At 44.7% G+C, this 20,575-nt stretch overlaps 1 protein-coding gene across 2 annotated transcripts in view; it reads right to left on the minus strand.

Moving 5' to 3' along the window:
• The window catches only part of CHCHD3 (coiled-coil-helix-coiled-coil-helix domain containing 3), a 163,158-nt gene extending 142,890 nt beyond the window's left edge, over positions 1-20,268 (minus strand). For both annotated transcript variants that reach the window (XM_057425612.1, XM_057425611.1), the window contains exons 1-2: positions 20,119-20,268; positions 18,186-18,270 (exon numbers count right to left, since the gene is read on the minus strand). In XM_057425612.1, the coding sequence (XP_057281595.1) occupies positions 18,186-18,270; positions 20,119-20,202 (169 nt within the window). In that variant the 5' untranslated portion in view covers positions 20,203-20,268. The remainder of the gene's footprint in view (positions 1-18,185; positions 18,271-20,118) is intronic.
• Positions 20,269-20,575: the final 307 nt, after the last annotated feature.

A 20,575-nucleotide genomic window follows, 5' to 3' on the forward strand; every position in this document is an offset into this window, starting at 1 on the left:
ATTCTTATTTTTCAAAGAGCCTGATTTGCAGGTAGCAGCACAGAAAAGGAAACAAGGAAGTGCTGTGACTGTACATCAGTATTCCTGGCATACAAGAGTAAAACAGAATGTAATGATTTTCAAACTGTTGTATCTGGTCTTCAACCCTCAGAAAAGTCCAAATTAGCCTTTGCACTCAATGGAAAAAATAACAAACCATCCCTTCATCCCACCACAATAAAGATAAAGCAATTAACTTATTCCTGGATTTTATAGACCAAAGTACCTGTTTCTTTCCCTGCCTCTCTCAAGAGCAGAGGAACCCCCTGGAAACTCAAAGGAAGTTCACTGGTGTATGTACAACTGAACTATCAGAAACAAGTGTCTACATGTGCCAGAACAGTCACTGTCATGAGTGACTTTATTACACATATCATGTAATGGTTTGAGTTGGAAGGGACCTTAAGGTTCATTCAGTTCCAACCCCCTGCCATGGGCAGGGACACCTTCCACTAGAGCAGCTTGCTCCAAGCCCCTGTGTCCAACCTGGCCTTGAACACTGCCAGGGATGGGGCAGCCACAGCTTCTCTGGGCACCCTGTGCCAGCGCCTCAGCACCCTCACAGGGAAGAGCTTCTGCCTAAGAGCTCATCTCAGTCTCCCCTCTGGCAGGTTAAAGCCATTCCCCTTGGCCTGGCCCTGCAGGCCCTCATCCAAAGCCCCTCTCCAGGTTTCTTGCAGCCCCTTTAGCCACTGGGAGCTGCTCTAAGAGCAGCCTAGAGCCTTCTCTTCTGCAGGCTGAACAAGCCCAGTTCTATAAAGACAAGCCGAGAGAAAAGTCTTCATTTACCATATTTATTATGAGCCACAGATCAAGGCAGGGTCACCATTTAAACTGCTTAGGTTCTTCAAATATAATTATTATTTTCAGAAGAATAAACTCTAATTTCAGACTCATAAAAATTCAACTACCATCACACATAGCAACTCTCGCATTGAAATTCACACTTAGAGGCACTTCCTACCACCATGGAGTCAGTGCAAACACAAAACACACCTCCAAGGACAAATCTCTATGAACTGTTCACTACTGGCCATACGCAGCAATACTTGAAGCAGCTCAAAGGATAATGAAATATGAAAACAATGCCATTAAATTTGCATAATATACCAATAGTTCATATTTTAGTTTCCAAAGGCACTTGCATACATTACATTCTCTATTTTACAATGTAAATGTGGGGATTAATCAATTTATACTCATTTAAATTAGTCACAAGATGGTGCAGGAGCTCGAAACAACAAAGCAAAGTTAGTTCATGTTCTATTTGGAACCTTCTTTTTTCGGTATCCTGTTACTGCTGTAGCTTTAGCAGTAAATCCCAACAACAAACTTATGAGGGGGCTGGAAAAAAATGAAGGGAAAGCAGGATTACAGGGTCTTCCCCTGGGATTCTTTGAATTGGGTTCTATCTGCCTGTGCTTACCAGCTGTATTTAACAAAAATAATTCATTTCATTACTCCCCAGCCTGGCCAAGGTTACATTCTGATAAGCAAGCAGAAATATCAAGTGAAGAAATGGATGTACACAAGCCACAGAAAGGAAATTAATAAGTAGAAAATCCTGAGGCTAAAACTTAAAATTAGATCTTGTTAACCAAGATACAAAGGAGAAATGGAGCACAGAATAAAGTGGTAGGAAATAAAAAGTAAGGACATAGGAGCAAAGCTCAGTGCCAGAGAAGGCCACCCTGCTGCACCCAAGAGCCTGCACAGCTAGCAATTCCAGTCACTGGTGGCTTAACAAGAAATAAATATGAGCTCTTCTGCTACAGATCCTCATAGAGTATCACAGAATCATGGAATGGTTTGGGTTGGAAGAGACCTTAAAGCTCCTCCAGTTCCAACCCCCTGCCATGGCAGGGACACCTTAGAATCACAGAATCATAGAACAGTTTGGGTTGGAAAGGACCTTAAGATCATCTAGTTCCAATCCCCCTGCCGTGGGCAGGGACACCTCACACTAAACCATCTCACCCAAGGCCTCATGCAACCTGGTCTTGAACACTGCCAGGGATGGAGCATTCACAACTTCCCTGGGCAACCCATTCCAGTGCCTCACCACCCTAACAGGAAAGAATTTCCTCCTTAGATCCAATCTAAACTTCCCCCGTTTCAGTTTTAACCCGTTACCCCTTGTCCTGTCACTACAGTCCCTAATGAAGAGTCCCTCCCCAGCATCCCTATAGGCCCCTTTCAGACACTGGAAGCTGCTCTGAGGTCTCCACGCAGCTTCTCTTCTCCAGGATGAACAGCCCCAGTGTTCTCAGCCTGTCTCCATACAGGAGGTGCTCCAGTCCCCTGATCATCCTCGTGGCCTCCTCTGCACTTGTTCCAACAGTTCCATGTCCTTTTTATGTTGAGGACACCAGAACTGTACACGATGCTTCAGGTGAGGTCTCACAAGGGCAGAGTAAAGGGGCAGGATCACCTCCTTCGACCTGCTGCTTCCACTAGAGCAGGTTGCTCCAAGCCCCTGTGTCCAACCTGGCCTTGAACACTGCCAGGGATGGGGCAGCCACAGCTTGATGAGAACAATCAGCCACTGGAATCACCTCCCTAGGGATTTCCCAGCATTGGACACTGTTAAGATTCATCTAGGACAGGGTATTAGGACATCTAGTCTAGAACATGCTTTGCCTCTAGAGATTACAGCAGGTAAGGTCCTTCCCAGCCTGGGGTTCTATGCTAAGAAATAAGTTACTTCAGCAGGTATTGGCCACAAGTCATTTTGGCCTCCTGTTCCATTTAAATAACTAAATAAACAGTAATAATGAAGCAGAACTATCACATACCTTTACAATACCCTCAGACTGACTACAACAGTGCACAGACTTGCTACTCCAGCTGTCTGTGCTAGGAATTCCTACCATACATACACTAAGGCTTTTCTTGCTGAATACAGTGAATAAAAGCATCAGGATCCTGCAACTCAATATTTAAAATAAATACACTGTAAGCAATGATGGGAAGGATTTAAATTCTGCTATCAACAGGATTAAATGCAATGTTCTTTCAGGACAGTTGAAGTTGCCCCATTCCTCATCTTTACAGTTCATAAGCTTACTGTAAAGCTGTTTTACCTGACAGGATGGAGAGATTTCCTGGAATCTCTTATTTGCTTGAGCAAAATAAACCCTGAATTCTCTTTCTCCACATGCATTTCAATTAACATCCACCACTAGAGAGGACAGTGCAGTAATCACATATTTCCACACATAATAGCAAGGTAAAAGGGTTTATAAACTCAACACATAATAGCTGGGTAAAAGGTTTACCAACTAAAACAGCTCTTTAGTTTTACATTTAGAAGTCACTACTAATTGCTAAGAATTACTGCTATTGCACAGGCCTGCACTCCCAAATGGGACTCTCCCTACTAACAAGGCTACATAAATAGCCAATTCTGATGTTCAGTTCATCCACCACCATTATCTTTAAAGAGGATTCTCCTGCTGAGATTGCACACTATCAGTGGCCCTGAAAAGTCCATTTTACCCAATTACAGCTCTGGATTGCAACTACTTTGGACAGGAATAAGAAGATTCCTAAAGATGCTCATCACTCTGAATCAGAAAGCCCATCTGGTGAGGGTATTCCACATACCTTCCCACTGGAGGTAATACAGGCTCAGAGAAGCTAGCTCTAAGCATTGAATTTTAATGTCAAAGGTCCACATGCCAACTGTTTCGGGGGGGGGGGGGGGGGGCATGCTTTTACATATATGTACTACAAAGCATAAGGAACAGGTCTTATTACCTTAAGAATACTTCTAATGAGTGACTGGATGGGATAAGCTAACAGGAATAGGTAACAACATGAAGAATAATGTTGCTTTCTGATACAGTGCAAATGACTGCACTACATGCCAACAAAGCATGCCAAGGAACAGCAGCACAACCACTAACTCCAGGGCCTGCCAAAACCTAGTCTGGCCTATCTGCAGGTACTACCCCAAAGCATCTCCTCCCTTCTCATTGACACAAGCTCTCCCAAATCCCACAGCTTCATTGATGGCTTAAGCCAGGTTGGACAGGGCTTGAAGCAGATCCAGGAAGGAGCCTTCCATATCCAATCTGAACACATCCTTTTGGGGAGATTTCTATGAGTGCAACAACAGTCTTACTGTCCCTGTAAAGTACATTGCAAAGTGCATTGCGGGGTATGCCAGTAGTTACTTTCACCTCACAAACCAGTTCAATAGGATGAAGATAACCTGTGATAAATGGTCAGGGAGGGCTGTAACTGTATCACTGCCACCAACCCATTTGCAAGTTAGCAGAAAACAAGTACATGAATTATCCTGGAGAAATGTGCCTTTAATTTGGAGAAAGTTTGTTTAGAACTTGTAAAGTTATTCTGGGAAAGAGAGAAGAGAAAAACAAATTATATAAGAGGCCATAATGCAACAATACTGTGAAAAAACAAGCAGGGGACGCGTGTTTTGACAGGTAAAGGTTAATGAAAGGAAAGACAAAAGTGTTTCACCCAGAGATAACACACATCAATACATCTGCTGACCCCATTAACCGCACTTCACAGCGGTTGGATTTGCATGGAAAGATAAAGTAAAATACCAGATTTCTACATTGTCCATTTAAAGCAACCCAAAAACTTAGCACTAAATTTTAAACGGAGCAAAAATTTTCCAGTAGAAGCTGAATATTCAGCAAAAAATAAGTGTAACCACCTCCAGATCAAGTCATTTTATTTATCAATGACATGGGCACTGCAACTCTGCACAGAGTCCGACAGCATTCACCTCCAACTAGGTACAAAAAAGCCAGCAGTGACAAATAAGTGGATCTTTAACGGCTGTTGTGGTGCATTCAAACCTAATCTCCTGGATATTCAAATCCTAACAACAGGCTGATATATGGATGTTTTGTAACAGCGCAGAGAAAACAGTAATTCCTGAATTAGTTTATTCAGCTCAGATGCAAACTACAGCACACTCAGTCTCATGACTGCCGAGTGGAGGAGGATACATGGAAAAGCATTTACACAGGGCTTGTTAACAAGGTGCTGCAAATGAGACACACTGACTTAGGGAAGTGCAGAAGAATCATCAAGTACTTTCTTATGACTTGAGGATAATGTTTCCAGTTTCCTACATCACATACAGCAGCATGTTTACTCTAGAAAACCTTCTGGAAGCCAAGCATTAGTAACAAAGCAACATACATGTAAAGTTATTAGTCTGAAGAAGAATAGGCCTGGGGGTACCTTAACCCTCTCCACAACTGCCTGAGAGAAGGATGGAGCCAGGAGGGGCTGGGCTCTGCTCCCAAGGAACAAGGGATGGGACAAGAGGAAACGGCCTCAAGCTGCACCAGGGCAGGTTTAGATGGAGCTGAGGAACAATTCCTTCCCCAGAGGGTGCTCAGGCATTGGAACAGGCTGCCCAGGGCAGGGCTGCAGTCACCGTCCCTGCAAGTGTTCACACAGCGTGGAGGCAAGGCCCTCAGCACCATGGGTTAGTGGTGGCCTTGGCAGGGCTGGGGTAAGGTTGGACTGGATGAGCTTAAAGGGCTTTTCCAACCTGGTTGATTCATGGTAGAACACAAGTCAGATTAGAAGTAGCCAACGTGCACATTTCAAATACATGCACCACAAAGGTGGCATCTGTTCAACATCTGTCGCTGACATGGACAGTGGTTGAGTGCGCCCTCAGCAAGTCTGCCGATGACACCAAGCTGTGTGGTTCGGTTGATACCCTGGAGGGAAGGAATGCCATCCAGAGGGACCTCGACACGCTTGTGAGGTGGGCTGATGCCAACCTCATGAAGTTTAACCATGCCAAGTGCAAGGTCCTACACCTGGGTTGGAGCAATCCCAGGCACAGCTACAGGTTGGGCAGAGAAGAGATTCAGAGCAGCCCAAGGAGAAGGACTTGGGGGTGTTGGTGGATGAGAAAATGAACATGAGCCTGCTTCAGTGTGCGCTCACAGCCCAGAAAGCCAACTGTATCCTGGGCTGCATCAAAGGAGCGTGACCAGCAGGTCGAAGGAGGTGATCCTGCCCCTCTGCTCTGCTCTCATGAGACCTCACCTGGAGTATTGTGTGCAGTTCTGGTGTCCTCAACATAAAAAGGACATGGAGCTGTTGGAACAAGTGCAGAGGAGGCCACAAGGATGATCAGGGGCTGGAGCACCTCCCAGATGAAGACAGGCTGAGGAAGTTGGGGCTGTTCAGCCTGGAGAAGAGAAGCTGCATGGAGACCTCATAGGAGCCTTCCAGTATCTGAAGGGGGCCTATAGGGATGCTGGGGAGGGACTCTTCATTAGGGACTGTAGTGATAGGACAAGGGGTGATGGGTTCAAAGTGAAACAGGGGAAGTTTAGATTGGATATAAAGAAGAAGTTCTTTACTGTGAGGGTGCTGAGGTGCTAGAATGAGTTACTCAAGGAAGTTCTGAATGCTTCATCCATGGCGGTGTTCAAGGCCAGGTAGGACAGAGCCTTGGGTGACATGGTCTAGTGGGAGGTGTCCCCACCTGTAGCACAGGGGTTGGAACTGGATGATCTTATGGGTCCTTCCAACCCTGACTATTCTATGATTCTATGAACCTAAGGGCACTTTCACACCTCCAGAGCAAAGACAATTTCATTGAGGAAAGTGAAGGGGACTTGCAAGGCAATGTAACATATCTTCCTCCAGCTCCAACAAAAGTGGCTTTATATTAAACTATCAGCAAACAACTACAATTTTGTTCAACTTCAAAATGTGGCAACTTCAGTATTTGCAGCCCAATATTTAGCACTTCATTACTGCTTGCAATACCAACTGAAAACTGTGCACAAGATGAAGCTCATGTTTATGACTATTTTCACAAATCAGAAATTACATAAGGGACAACTGCCAAAATGTTTAAAATTTCAACAACCACCAGAATCTAACACCTACATTTTTAATAACAGGTAATGCGAGCTGCTAAAAGCCACAGCTTTTTCCCATGACTGGTCTCCAAATCCGTGTAATACTCCTACTGTATCCACCCCTGATAGCTTTTTAGTGTTATATGTTGTTCGCAGTAAAACAAGAGACTACAGAAGGATGTAACAAGTAGCCAAGACTTAATCCAATGCCAGCCTAAGAATAAACTTCCTTGACTAGACACCAAGTAGCATACACAAGAGCCAGTAGCATCTCCAACACCAGCGAATAAAGTCAAGAATTCAATAAGTACAGGGAAAAACAGGACTGTTCGAAGGGCAAGAGGTCAGGGATGAAAAACCTGAGGAGGAAAAGTAATCTGACTGCCAGCAAAGATGGTTCCAGTTAATTCAGAAGTACGAGGTTTGCTTTATCTTTGAGTAAAGCATTCTCTCCTCTCTTGCAAATGACAGAGCAGACCAAAAGGAGCCAGTGGGTTCCTCAGTCTCTTCACTGACACAGATACAGGAGACCATTCCTTAGTCAAAACCTGGCTGACAGAGTGATGTGATATTGTCCTGGGTTCAGCAGTAGCAGTCATGTTTTTTCCTTTGTGTTAGCTGGTGCAGTGCTGTGTTTTGACTTCTAGTTTTGAGAACAGCGTTGGTGAAGCCGATGTTTTCGGTTGTTGCTAAGTGATGTTTACCCTGACCAAGGACTCTGTGAGGCTCATGCTCTGCCAGGGAGGAGGGGAAGCTGTGAGGAAGCAGAGACGGGGCGCCTGACCCGGGCTAGCCGGGGAGGTATTCCATACCACAGCACGTCATGCCCGGGGTGGGGGGTAACTGGGAGTTACCCAGAAGGACATGGGCTTCCGGGTGGAACTCGTTTTCTTGGCCGGTGGTATCGTATTCTCTTCCCTTGTTATTTTCCCTTATCATTGTTTTAGCTGATAGTAGCGGTGGTGATTTGTTGCTGGACTGTTCTTGTCTCAAGGATAGGAGTTGCACTCTCTCGATCCTCCTCCCCGTTCCTCCGGGAGCGGGGAAGGGGAAGCCCCGGTGCAGGGAGGGGGGAGATCAACACGGACCTTGATTGTTGTCAGCTTGGCACCACTCACTGGGAGTGAGTGAACAAGTTACCTGACTGGGTTTAAACCACGACAGTTCTTTTTGGCGCCCAACGTGGGGCACGAGGGGTTGAGATAAGAACAGATCTGACTGGATTGATAGTCACTCGTCACAATGCTGATTTATTGGCTCTCAAGGTTGTTCCTCTTGATCTCACAGTTTCAGTATACCATATCTTACGTCCATCCGGTATTGGCTGTATTAGTGTTTTTCAAGTGTGGGGCTTGGGCTAAGGTTTTTATCCCATTGTACTTTATGGTAATGACTTGTAATACAATAGAATCATTGATCATGAAACTGATCTGGCTTATGTTCCCAGTGTGGTCACCACCTTTATACTTTGGGAGGTATATGATGGAGGTGCTTAGCAATTACACATCTTTTTTCTCCTTCTCAGGTGCTCAACCTGTGAAGGAGACATCTTTTTACCCTCCTAGTCGTCCCCCCAGACCATTTACATTTGAGAGTTTCGAATTTTTTAAATGGCCTTTTAATGCTCTTGAGACTTGTTTGCTGATGGTGATGGGAATCACCATGCTAACACGCATACAGAGTGTGTTTTGCCCACTACTGATTTCAAGAGTTAAGCAGATTCAGGTTTGGGTCTTGTCTGGGGTCAAACGACAATGTAGGAGGACCGAGAGATTTTCCCAGAGGCTGGACAGCCATGAGTGGCAGGGTGTGTGGGATAGTATGGGCAAGTATCTAGGTCAGTGGGCCCCTCCAGTATTTTGGAATTTCACTACCGAACAACTGCAAAATCCAGAAGAATTAGTAAAACACTTAAATGAGGTGTGTGGTCATTCTGGCCATACCAGAGATGGACAAATCACGGCAACGTGCTGGGGCTTGGCCTATGCTTACAGGGCCTTGTTCAACACTATCCAGCACCTTCAAAAGGAAAAGAATGTCGGCGGATTTGAGGGCAAAGTGACAGTCGCTACTCAAACTTTGGCTGCAATGAACTGCGCAGCTACCCCAGTGGCAAGTACAGCAGCTGCTCAAACTTCAACTGTAACAGACAGCGCGGTTACCCCAGCTCCAAGCACGGTAGCTACACCACCCCCAGCAACAAGTACAGTCGCTACTCAAACCACAGTGATAATCACTGCAGCCAAACCAGAGGACCAATTCGTACCAATATCAGTTGCCCCTGTACGCAAGAGAACAAGCAAAAAGGAGGCAAAAAGGGTGAAGCCACTTTCAGTCTGGTGCTCCCCAAAACTTCAGTAATCAGTCTCAACATGAGGTTGTTGGAAATCAAGGAATTCAATACACATACAAACCAGTGCGAGGAGTAAATTGTTGCTGAATTCAGCTACTGATAAAAGCAGCTGAAACTGCATTCTGATCCCCTGAGGCAGAGGAAAAGACTCCTTTAAGTGGTTACCTCCTGTTTAACTAAAAAACAACTAGTACAAAGCTTTCAAGAAGCAGCACTATACAATATACTTAACCTGCCTCATTTGACAAGTGATGAAGAGCTTTAGTAACACTTTACTGCAGCCTGGAGATGAAACAAAAAAAGAAAAAGAAACAAAGCTTTTCTTTTCATCTTAATGTGATAAATCAGACATTTAAAGTATGCTTTAATATCACACTGAAGATTCTCTACCTGGTAAATAAATTGTGATGGAAAGAAAAGCAGCATTTACTATTAAAAGCAGGAGGGTTTATTACTTGGAGGGCTGCTTGTCATGTTGAAGGAACATCATATCTAACAAGTGGTATTCTTAAATAACACAAAGAATATAAATGCATTTAAGCCCCCCTTCTACTTCATGTCAGTGGAGAGAGGATTTGGCTAAGAATATATTCACTATAAAAGCAGACAGGGTGCTGTATAGCAGAAAGACAATTCCCTTGCTATCAAGACTAACGGTGGTGAAAGCAAACAGTTCAGATTTAGTCACTGGGTTTACTTCATTAAAATTATCAATACTTCTGATGTTGTTCTTTAAGATAGCAAAAGCATTCAAGCCACACCGAATGACTTCTGAGTCCTTTAAATTACAAACGCTTTTATCTTGGCAGCTATCTGGTCTTTTTGACCTCTAATCCCAGGAAGGTCTCTGAAGGACAAAGGAGGAATAACTGGGGTTTATCCTGGTGCCCAGACACAGCACAGACAAAAGAAGTCAAAGGCTGCAATTGCAAGAGGAACTATTACACAGCTCAATGCTTTCTGGTGGCAATCTTCAGCACATTTCACGCTCAAAAGAAACCAAGGACCCGAGCACATGTGAACCACGATTCCTGTAGGAAAGTACATGAGAGATTTCTAACAAAGACCACAGCAAATGTATCTCAAACAGGCATCATAGAATCACAGAATGGATTGGGTTGGAAAAGACCTTAAGATCATCCAGTTCACATCCCCTGCCATGGGCACGACACCTTCCACTAGAGCAGCTTGCTCCAAGCCCTCTGTCCAGCCTGGCCTTGAACACTGCCAGGGATGGGGCAGCCAAACCTTCTCTGGGCACCCTGTGCCAGCACCTCAGCACCCTCACAGGGAAGAGCTTCTGCCTTATATCTAACCAGAACTTCCCCGTTTCAGTTTGAACCCATCACCCCTTGTCCTATCACTCCAGTCCCTGATGAAGAGTCTCTCTCCAGCATCCTTGTAGCCCCCTTCAGACACTGGAAGCTGCTCTAAGGTCTCCACACAGCTTCTCTTCCCTAGGCTGAACAGCCCCAGTGTTCTCAGCGTGTCATCATCTTCTGCCAAATTTTTATTTCTAATGGACAGTGTAACTGAAAAATAAAAGGAAAAAAAAGCAGCACATTGCCAGGGCAAATTTTATTTGAGACTAGATTTAAAAGGAAAGAACACCAAAACTCAGAAAACAAACTCCAGCACACTGTCTTTTCAGGAGTCTGTCCTCAGACACTGGATAAACTCTAGCTGCATTCTCAAATTCAGCCCATTGGAATAATCTCCCCAGGGAAGTGGTGGGTTCCCCAACACTGGACACAACATGTTAAGATTTAGCTGGATAGGGAACATCTAGTCTAGGTCATGCTTTACCTCAAAAGATTTTATCAGGTGATCCTTGAGGTCCCTTCCAACATGGAATTCTATGATTCTATAAATCCCTTACTGCACTGGGTTTTGATTTCACAAGGTCCCATTTCAGCATCTTTGCATCTTCGTACCATGTTGTGGACAATGTATGCACAACTTCTTTTCCCCAGCTTCACTTCCTTTTCTGGTTTTAGAGACAGTTTCCCTACCTCTCTTACTGCCACACTAGAACTTCATTGAAGAACCACATACCAGCCCCAACAGTTGTTTTCAACATGATTTTCTGCCGGCTACTGGAAGAGGATGTTTTGGCATACACACATCTTGTGCTTCCACATCCAAAAGCAGGTTGTTTTAACTTCTAACTCGCAAGCCATATCTAAGCAAACACTTTGGATATGCTTGTTACAGTAGCTACAACAAAAACTGCTTTATATGTGTACCACACAACTACTCCTAAAGATTTTTAGAGCTAACATCTGCACTCAGTAAACCCTTAATAGAGCACATGCAGCCTTAAGCAGAATAGCATGAAATTTCATTTCACCAAACCCACTGGAGACCCAAAAGCACACAGTGTGCAGTACATAAGAATTACCTGTTTCTAAGAACATCTAGAACCAAAAATGACACTTCTAAATGAATGCCCATTGAAAGAGAAATCCTGACTCTCTGCAAAAAGCCACTCAGAGAGAACAATTGGTAGAAGAGAAAGACTATTAAAGAAGCTGTCATTACAGTGGCTCTACCTCAGTCCGAGATGTAGTCACTTACGCATTGAGTATAACAGGACCTGATACAGAGTGCTGCTTCTACAGATTTCATTTGGAATATCACAATTTCGCTATCAGTTGTAAAATGAGAACCCTGAAATCAATCAAATGTCCCCCTAACACATGACAATATATATAACAATATTTATTGGAGAAAGCAGTTTTCTGCCTTATACTCACATGGGGGGGAAACCAAACAAAATACAACTTAATCCCACAAGCTCTATTTGCAGAGCCTTTGCAAACCTTTATTTGTTGCTTTAGTTCCCTTTAAAACACTGAGTAACAGTAAATAAAGCAGGAGCAGAAGGAGAGAGGGGGGTGGGAATCAATTACTGCAATTCTGGCCTCAGATGCCTCCCACACATGGGCCACTTTCTTTATACAAAGTTGAGCATCATCATTTCATTACCAAGAAAGAGGGAGAAAAAAAGAAAGGGACAGAGAGACCTCTTCTAACCCACCCTTCCAACTGCATGATCAAACCTGAACCACATCTAGATCATGTCAAACTCCAGGTTAACATGAACATAAATGTAATTTCTTGGAGCACATTTAGGTGGGTGTATTTCATGCAGCTCATTACTGTACCGAGATAGAAGAATTTCAGGGGGCTGGCTGTTATTTAGCTCTTATCACTAATTTACCTGCAGTTTTTTGTTTAGATGAACGAAAAGTTAATCCTTCCTTGAACAGCATAAAATATCATTTCAGTATTAGGGGAAAAACATTTTAATTCTAGTCTATGGATTAGTCTGGTCACCTGGAGAAGTCTCCTGAAGGGGAGACCTTAGAGCAGCTCCAGTGCCTAAAGGGGCTGCAGGAAAGCTGGAGAGGGGCTTTGGACAAGGGCCTGCAGGGACAGGCCAAGGGGAATGGCTTTAACCTGCCAGAGGGGAGACTGAGATGAGCTCTTAGGCAGAAGCTCTTCCCTGTGAGGGTGCTGAGGCGCTGGCGCAGGGTGCCCAGAGAAGCTGTGGCTGCCCCATCCCTGGCAGTGTTCAAGGCCAGGTTGGACACAGGGGCTTGGAGCAAGCTGCTCTAGTGGAAGGTATCCATGCCCGTGGCAGGGGGTTAGAGCTGGATGAGCTTTAAGGTCCCTTCCAACCCAGACCTTCCTGTGATTCTACACTGCTGGACACTAAGTTACTACAGGAACAGACATGATCAGCCAGCCACAAGGTTAGCTGTAACATCAAACTACAGCTGTAAACACATGACATCTGCATGAGAAGTTCCAACACCTTCTGGCATTCGCTCTTGCTCTACCTTTAGACATTTGTTAAAGGGCTGCTGTTGCAAGAACATCTCAGCACTTGAAACACAACTAAAAGCAGGAGCCCAAAGGTAGTGTCTCGATGACATCTTGAAGACAAGACTTCAGAGAAGAATTCAAACACTACTGAATTGGACAAAGGTTGGGAATATAGTGAGAGAGCACCTCAGGCACATCCAGGCTTGCACTCGCACCTTGAAGTTCTGTTCACAAGCATGATGCGAGTTCATAAGGTTCTAGATGTTCTCATACAATTACATATCTCTTCCATTGTTAATCCAAGTCTTTAAACCATTAATTTAGGGCTTTTTGCCTATTTTAATATTCTCCTTCTGTCTGCCCAACCCTCTTAATCACACCCCACCTTCTCAATGAGGTTACTACTGTACTTCAAGGATGCAGAGTGAACTGAGCTCTTCCACAGCCCTGAACTCCACATTTCTATGAACTAAAAGCAAAAACAGATAAATTGCATTATTTGCCAGTTTCCCCTTCTAATTTCAGCACCATTTTACAATGGCATACCCAGCCACCTGAAAGCCCTCACAGAACACTTGCATGTCACACAGACAGTGAGAACTTTAATTTATGCAATACTTGATTCATCTCCTATGAATAATTCCACCTTCCCTATACTCCTGCAAGCTGGTGACATGAACGTCAGGCTCAACTAAAGATTTGCTGTTGCAGTGACAGCACTGAAAGTTTGGCATCTTTAGCAGACTGTGAGTAATAAGATGTTTCACCTTTTGATAATAAGGTACTTCAATCAATAGTGAACCTTTAACCCAAAGAATATCAAGACACATCACTGAAAATAGAAGTTAACTCCAAGTAACTCAGTGAGAACTAAGTGGTACTACAGCAAGCCACAGGAGAGCAGGAGTGAGCCCTGCAGCATCATGGATGCAGGAATAACTCTTCCTCTGTGTGCTACTGTATTATACAACAGAGTCATAGAATGGTTTAGGTTGGAAAGGATCTTAAGATCATCCAGTTCCAACCCCTGCCACAGGCAGGGACACCTTCCACTAGAGCAGGTTGCTCCAAGCCCCCATGTCCAACCTGGCCTTGAATGGTCCTTGATGAGGTTCCTGTTGGCTCATTCCTCCAGCCAGCCTAGGTCCCCCTGGAGAACAGCCCTGCCCTCAAATGTACTGGCTTAATCTCCCTAATTTGTGGTCATCTGCACTGAAGAGGATGTGCTCTATCTACCTCCTCCTCCTCCAGGACATTGATAGAGCTGCTACACAGGACAAACTCCTTCAGACCACCACATGATACCAGCCTCCAGGTAGATTATGACCCATTAGACACACCCTGACCACCAAACAGATTTGTTTTTAACACGATTTGTCATCCAGGTATGTCCAAACTGCAACATCCAGAGCCAGTGTTAAATACCTTGATGAGGCAGAGGTAGATGACATTTACTGCTCTCCTCTCATCCACAAATCCACCAGTGTTGTGGTCTCCCTCTGCTTCCATCTCCTGCTTGGCCTCATTTTTACACTGAGGCTCTATCATGGTTAACCAGACCAGCCTCTCAATATATCTACTGATATCCTGAATACTGGAATGGACTGTTCTTGTACTGGGAAGAAGTTGTCCTTAAGGACCTCACCTTTGCCAAGCTTACCCCTCAGAGCTGCCTCCTGCAGGATCCTACCAACGTGCTCTCTTCAGAAGCAGAAGCTTGCTCTCCTACAGTTCAGATACATCGGGGCTGGATCTCCAGAACCTAATTCTTCAAATACCCATTCCTCTACACCTGAACAATACTTCCTTATAGATTTCCAACTGAACTACCACACTTAAAACTCCACCAAGACACAGAAATCATTAGACTCAACCAAGACAGAGTCACCAACACAACAGGCATCATTCCAAGTGAATGAATAAAGTTTAGAAAACACATTATTCCCCACTGCAAGGTCTAACCCAATTCCTGGGGACGCAGCAGCAGTGCTCATTTTATTACCCACCCACCCAACACACAGTGTTTTATGACATGGTCCTTTACTAATTGGTTTTGTGAGGACAGTATAATAAAAATAACAAATAAAGCAGTTAAAGAAAAACGACAAGAGAGAAAAATCCTCTGTGGCCTCAGTGTAATCTGCCTCTGCAAAGGGAAAATGGTTGTCTGAGCTGCAGAGATTCTTGGTAATTTTTCAGCTCTCATTCCCTTTCCCTATTATGACCAAGGCTTTAGGTATAAGACACACTCCGAGAGAAAAAAACCTCAAACAACACCTAAAACAAAACCTAAAGCAAGTCTCGTCTGAGCAAATGACTTCCCATCAATACTGCTTTAGGAATTCGAGACGTACTTTAAAGATTTTTACACCTGTTAAATATTTTAGTGCATTTAATATTACTCACAAGTCAGAAAATGATGCAAGCAAGCTGGGATGCCTTAAGACATAGTGTTTAGATGTCAGATTTCACTGTAAGTGTAAGTAATTTCATTTCCCAACCCCAAACTGAAGTCAATAAATTCATCATCTATTGGCAAGCAACAAGATCCACATTCTTTTGATGTAATCTAATCCATTATTCCTCCACCAAAAGCTATCAAAGACTTGACTTAAAGAAAGGGCTGGTTTTAATAGCTCTAATGTTTCTCCCTTTAGATATATCTTCATAGAAAAGTGTTATTTGTCTACAATGTAGAAAGATATAAAGGCAGGGAAACCAACTGCCTGGCCAGAGCCAACCTCCAAACACCACCAGCCAGGGATAATTCTCTCAAGGAGCAGCAAGTGATCTGCTCTGCCACAGGAACAAGTCACTGTCATATAAGTCATACACAGGAGAGGAAGAGCTGTCTGGGGAGAGGTCTCTCATTACCATAGTATCAAACAATGTTTCAGGTTGGAAAGGACCTCTCCAGCATCCTTGTAGCCCCATTCAAATACTGGAAGCTGCTCTGAGGTCTCCACGCAGCTTCTCTTCTCCAGGCTCAACAGCCCCAATGTTCTCAGCCTGTCTCCATACAGGAGGTGCTCCAGGCCCTGAGCATCCTCGTGGCCTCCTCTGGACTTGCTCCAACAGCTCCATGTCCTTCTTATGTTGAGGACACCAGAATTGCACACAGTGCTCCAAGTGGAGTCTCCAAAGAGCAAAGTAGAGGGGCAGGAGGAACAGTGCAAGAAGCTTTACCAAGAAACCAAAAAGAACCACCTGTATCACAGAAAAGACCCTCAGATTTGGGATCCAGCCCCCAAAGCCATCAGAGTAGCTCACTATTAAGAGACCAGAGTACTTGCTTTGAAGCAAGTGCCCTTCCAGTCATGACACCTCATGAGTCAAACACTCTAAAAAGGTAGATGTCGATACAAAAGAAACAAACAGGTTGGACTGTTTTTTCAGAACCAAAGAAATTAAACAGCTTGTAATTCCTCATCACAAATCATTCAATGAAAGAGTAATGCATGGTATGGGAACATGCAGTTAACTATAATTTAATCCTCTTATATACAAATCATTTTAGCAACTGAGATATAACATTGATTATACTTTCCTGGGGAAATACAAGCACTTCACCTAAATCACTAGCTCTTAAAGCAAAAATATGCATAAGATTTCCCAAGCTTGCAAAGCCATCAAGTGATTAAGCTTTTCAATACATAAAACCCAAAAACATGAAAAAAAGCACTACTTCCAACACAAAGAGAAACAAAATTAAGGAGCAAGATACATACATGTGAATTAGCAAAGAATTACTGGTTATTACATCCTTCACCTCCAGCCACCATGCCCCAGAAACAGATGGTCATTCACAAGACCACTTCCCTACCTCAAGTTTAAGGATGTAAAAGCAACAAGCACCTTTAAAGTAGGCAAGATGTGCAAGTATTATTGTATATAAATCACAGAATGGTTTGGGTTGGAAGGGACCTTAAAGCTCATCCAGTTCCAACCCCTACCACAGGCAGGGACACCTTCCACTACAGCAGGTTGCTCCAAGCCCCTGTGTCCAACCTGGCCTTGAACACTGACAGGGATGGGGCATCACAGCTTCTCTGGGCACCCTGCGCCAGCGCCTCAGCACCCTCACAGGGAAGAGCTTCTGCCTAAGAGCTCATCTCAGTCTCCCCTCTGGCAGCTTAAAGCCATTCCCCTTGGCCTGGCCCTACAGGCCCTTGTCCAAAGCCCCTCTCCAGCTTTCCTGCAGCCCCTTTAGGCACTGGAGCTGCTCTAAGGTCTCCCCTTCAGGAGACTTCTCCTCTCCAGGCTGACCCAGCCCAGCTCTCTCAGCCTGGTTCCAGAGCTGAGCTGCTCCAGCCCTCGCAGCATCTGAAGTGCTGACTTTGGGAGGAATTTCTTTGTAAGCATCAAGGCAAAAGGCCATTAAGGAACACTGAGAACATTAGTATTTCTGAAGCACTGATAAGAAGCCCTACTTGAACCTTGCAGCTTCACAATCAACAACCATAAATCACGCTGATCACTCAGATGTGCTCTGATCTCTGCCATTCATTTTTACTCTTTTAGTAGCTACAATGTGTTCACTGTGCTGAAGTATTTCAAATTAGAGTAGAGGGTGCCTGTCACAAATCCCATGTCATGCATTTGACCAGGCCTCAATGATGATGTATAAAGAGTTCAGAAATCCATCATCTCAATCCATCTCTGTATAAACTGTATGCAACTTATTTCCACTACCTCATGATAGGAAAATAGCATATTGCAATGTTTGCTTAAGTCTATTTCAACAGAAGCTCAATACACTAAAATTCAGTGTTAAGAAAGAATTATCGCTTCAAAACTCAACAGATATTTGCAATTAGTATTTGCTTTTCCTGGTTTGCTTTTTTATAAGTCTTTAGCAATGGATAATAGAAAGAAAACCAAGTCTAACATTGTGTTTTACACTTTAATGTCGAGGAGAAGAAAACAAAGAGTAATTTAATTCCTCTAAAAACCTACAAACTACTTCAAAAGGAGATGAGCCAAAAAAGTTAGTGTCAAAAATCATCTCTTTGAGTCACTACAACGCTCTGAAAGGCACATTTGATTTTCTTCCTCACATCAAAACCAGAAACCCATGGGTATACCTGCACCTGATGATCGGTTCTGAGACTGTGGCCTTCCACTGGGTGAAGAAGGTTCCTTCATACGATCAATGACACTGTCAGAGAGCTGCAAAACATAACCCCAAACAGAGTCAGGCTGCATCTGCTCCTTGATCCTCATTCCCCTCCTCTTTCCCCCCACAAAATGAAGTAAAACTTCAAAAAGAGCACATAAAGCTCCAGAACTACGTATGACAGATGCTAAAATTCTATGCACAATGCAAAATGAACTATTTCACTTCATTTGTAGAGTGAACAGCATCCCTGAGTGCAAACAATTTCACTGAACAAGATGATTTTGGCTCTCACAGAACACAAGAAACTGATACAACAGAACACAGGACACAAGGAAAAGTAAAGGCAACGGCACCCTTTGTCATGCTGCTGGCAATGATTCAGCCTTTTGCCTGTCACAGTGATTCTGCTGACAGTCAAACCTCACACTGTGCAGTTGCATTTAACTGCACAGCAAGTCACTACGTTCATTCTCATGTTGCCACATGCACGCACAAATACGCTGCCCAAAACTAAGCAGAATGAGAGTAAGAGCAACGTCCACTTTCATATGCATTGTAGTCCATGGGTAAAGTTAACAGAAGGTAAAGAAATAACAACATGAAAGCTTTTGTTTTCCAACGTAGAACTTGCTGTTGGCTTCCTCCAGCACCAACTCTATCAAAATACCCTTTTATTGCCCAGGAGAATTAATTTTAATGAGGAAATTCTTTATTAAACCTCTCACTGGCAGAAATCCATGTGACAATGACTGGGCCAAAATCTCGCACCTAACACAGCCTAAAATGCACAAGTGTAAATGTTCTTCAGTGTAAGCTTTCTTAACCCAACCCTTAAAACTCTCAAGTTAACTTCACAGCTAGTTTTAACTGTAAACAGTTGTGTACATCCCACTTTTGGCTGCTTTGTTGATTAACAGCTTTATTGATTAACAGTAGTTATTTAATGCAGCTACATGAGCCTAGTACACATGATACCATTCAGGTTTTATTCCAGGGATAGCTTACAAGAATTCCCAGAGTCCTTCCCAGTATATAACTATGTCAGAGCAGCTGAACTCTGCTGTGAGCACTGATATTCCTGTCACTTATTTGCCCAAGAGCATTAAGTGACCAGAACAAATCTCAGGATACTGAAACAAGCAGCAGTGACCATTCTGCAACACTCCTCTCTACAAGCAGCAATAAAAGATAACTTATTACGACTGCTGGTATGAATTAACAGTGTCTTTCACTGAAAAGCTTCCAAACTGCAAGACTGAGCATGGCACAAGCTGTCTCCTGGTATCAAACAGAGCCTTGGGTGACATGGTTTAGTGTGAAGTGTCCCTGCCCGTGGCAGGGCGGTTGGAACTGGATGATCTTAAGGTCCTTTCCAACCCAAACCGTTCTATGGTTCTACGATATTATAAGCACAGCATCCCATAAACAGACAGGAATGCTCCCGCAGGTACACAGGAAGTGGATACACGGCGTGTCCGAGAGCAGAATATGGGAGAGGAAAGAGCTCTCACATGTAGAGGTCAGGGAAAGACAAAATAAGGTCTTACAGTTACATATGCCTCCTATAACCGTTCTGCCGCCTGTCTTTGGTAACGCGGCCGGGACCAAGGCTCCCCTACCGCAGCTCCCTACGCACAGTGGGCTTCTTGCCATGACAGACCCCCCGAGAGTGCCCCTCAGCTGCCCTAAAACACCCAACCCGAGAGGCGGGCAGGAGTGGAGGTCCCTGCGGGAGAGGGAATGGAAACGGGGGAGCGGAACCTCGAGGCGTGAGGGGACGAGGCTGCAGGTACAGGAGCCAACAGCGCTGAGGCGCTAAGAACTGAGAGAAGGACCAAGGAGGCCGAAGGAACCCGGCCCCCCCTGAGAGCCCCCGCCCGGGGGAGCGCCGCTCTCACCCTCACGCCCTTCACCACCGTGATGTTCTCATTCTCATCCGCCTCGAAGGTGACCCGCCGGGTGCTGCTCCCACTGCCGCCCATCTTCGCCCGGCGACAGCAGGCCGCGGGCAGGGACGGCCCCAAGGAGACTCACCGTCCCCGCTGCCAGGATACCCACCAACAACGCCAACCCTTATTGGTCCGAAGCTCGCCTCGCCCCACCCTCCGCCCGAAGAACGCTGGTTTCTATTGGCTGCGGAGCCGTAGCCGTGGAAACCACGCACCCCCGCTGAAGAGCGCCGAGGTCCCCGACAGGGAGCGGAAACTTTTCCCGTGAACTTGAGGCGAGCTCGGACTACAACTCCCATGATGCTTCGCGGCGGGAGGGCGGGGTTGGGCTTCGGCTCACGGCGCAAAGCCCTCTGGGTAATGTAGTCCTCGCCATGACGAGCGCATCTCCTCATGATCCTCCCGG

This window comes from Pezoporus wallicus, unplaced genomic scaffold, assembly GCF_028554395.1.
Source record: "Pezoporus wallicus isolate ANWC-B61680 ecotype Strahan unplaced genomic scaffold, APGP_CSIRO_Pwel_v1 contig_4722, whole genome shotgun sequence".
Lineage (NCBI taxonomy): Eukaryota > Metazoa > Chordata > Aves > Psittaciformes > Psittacidae > Pezoporus > Pezoporus wallicus.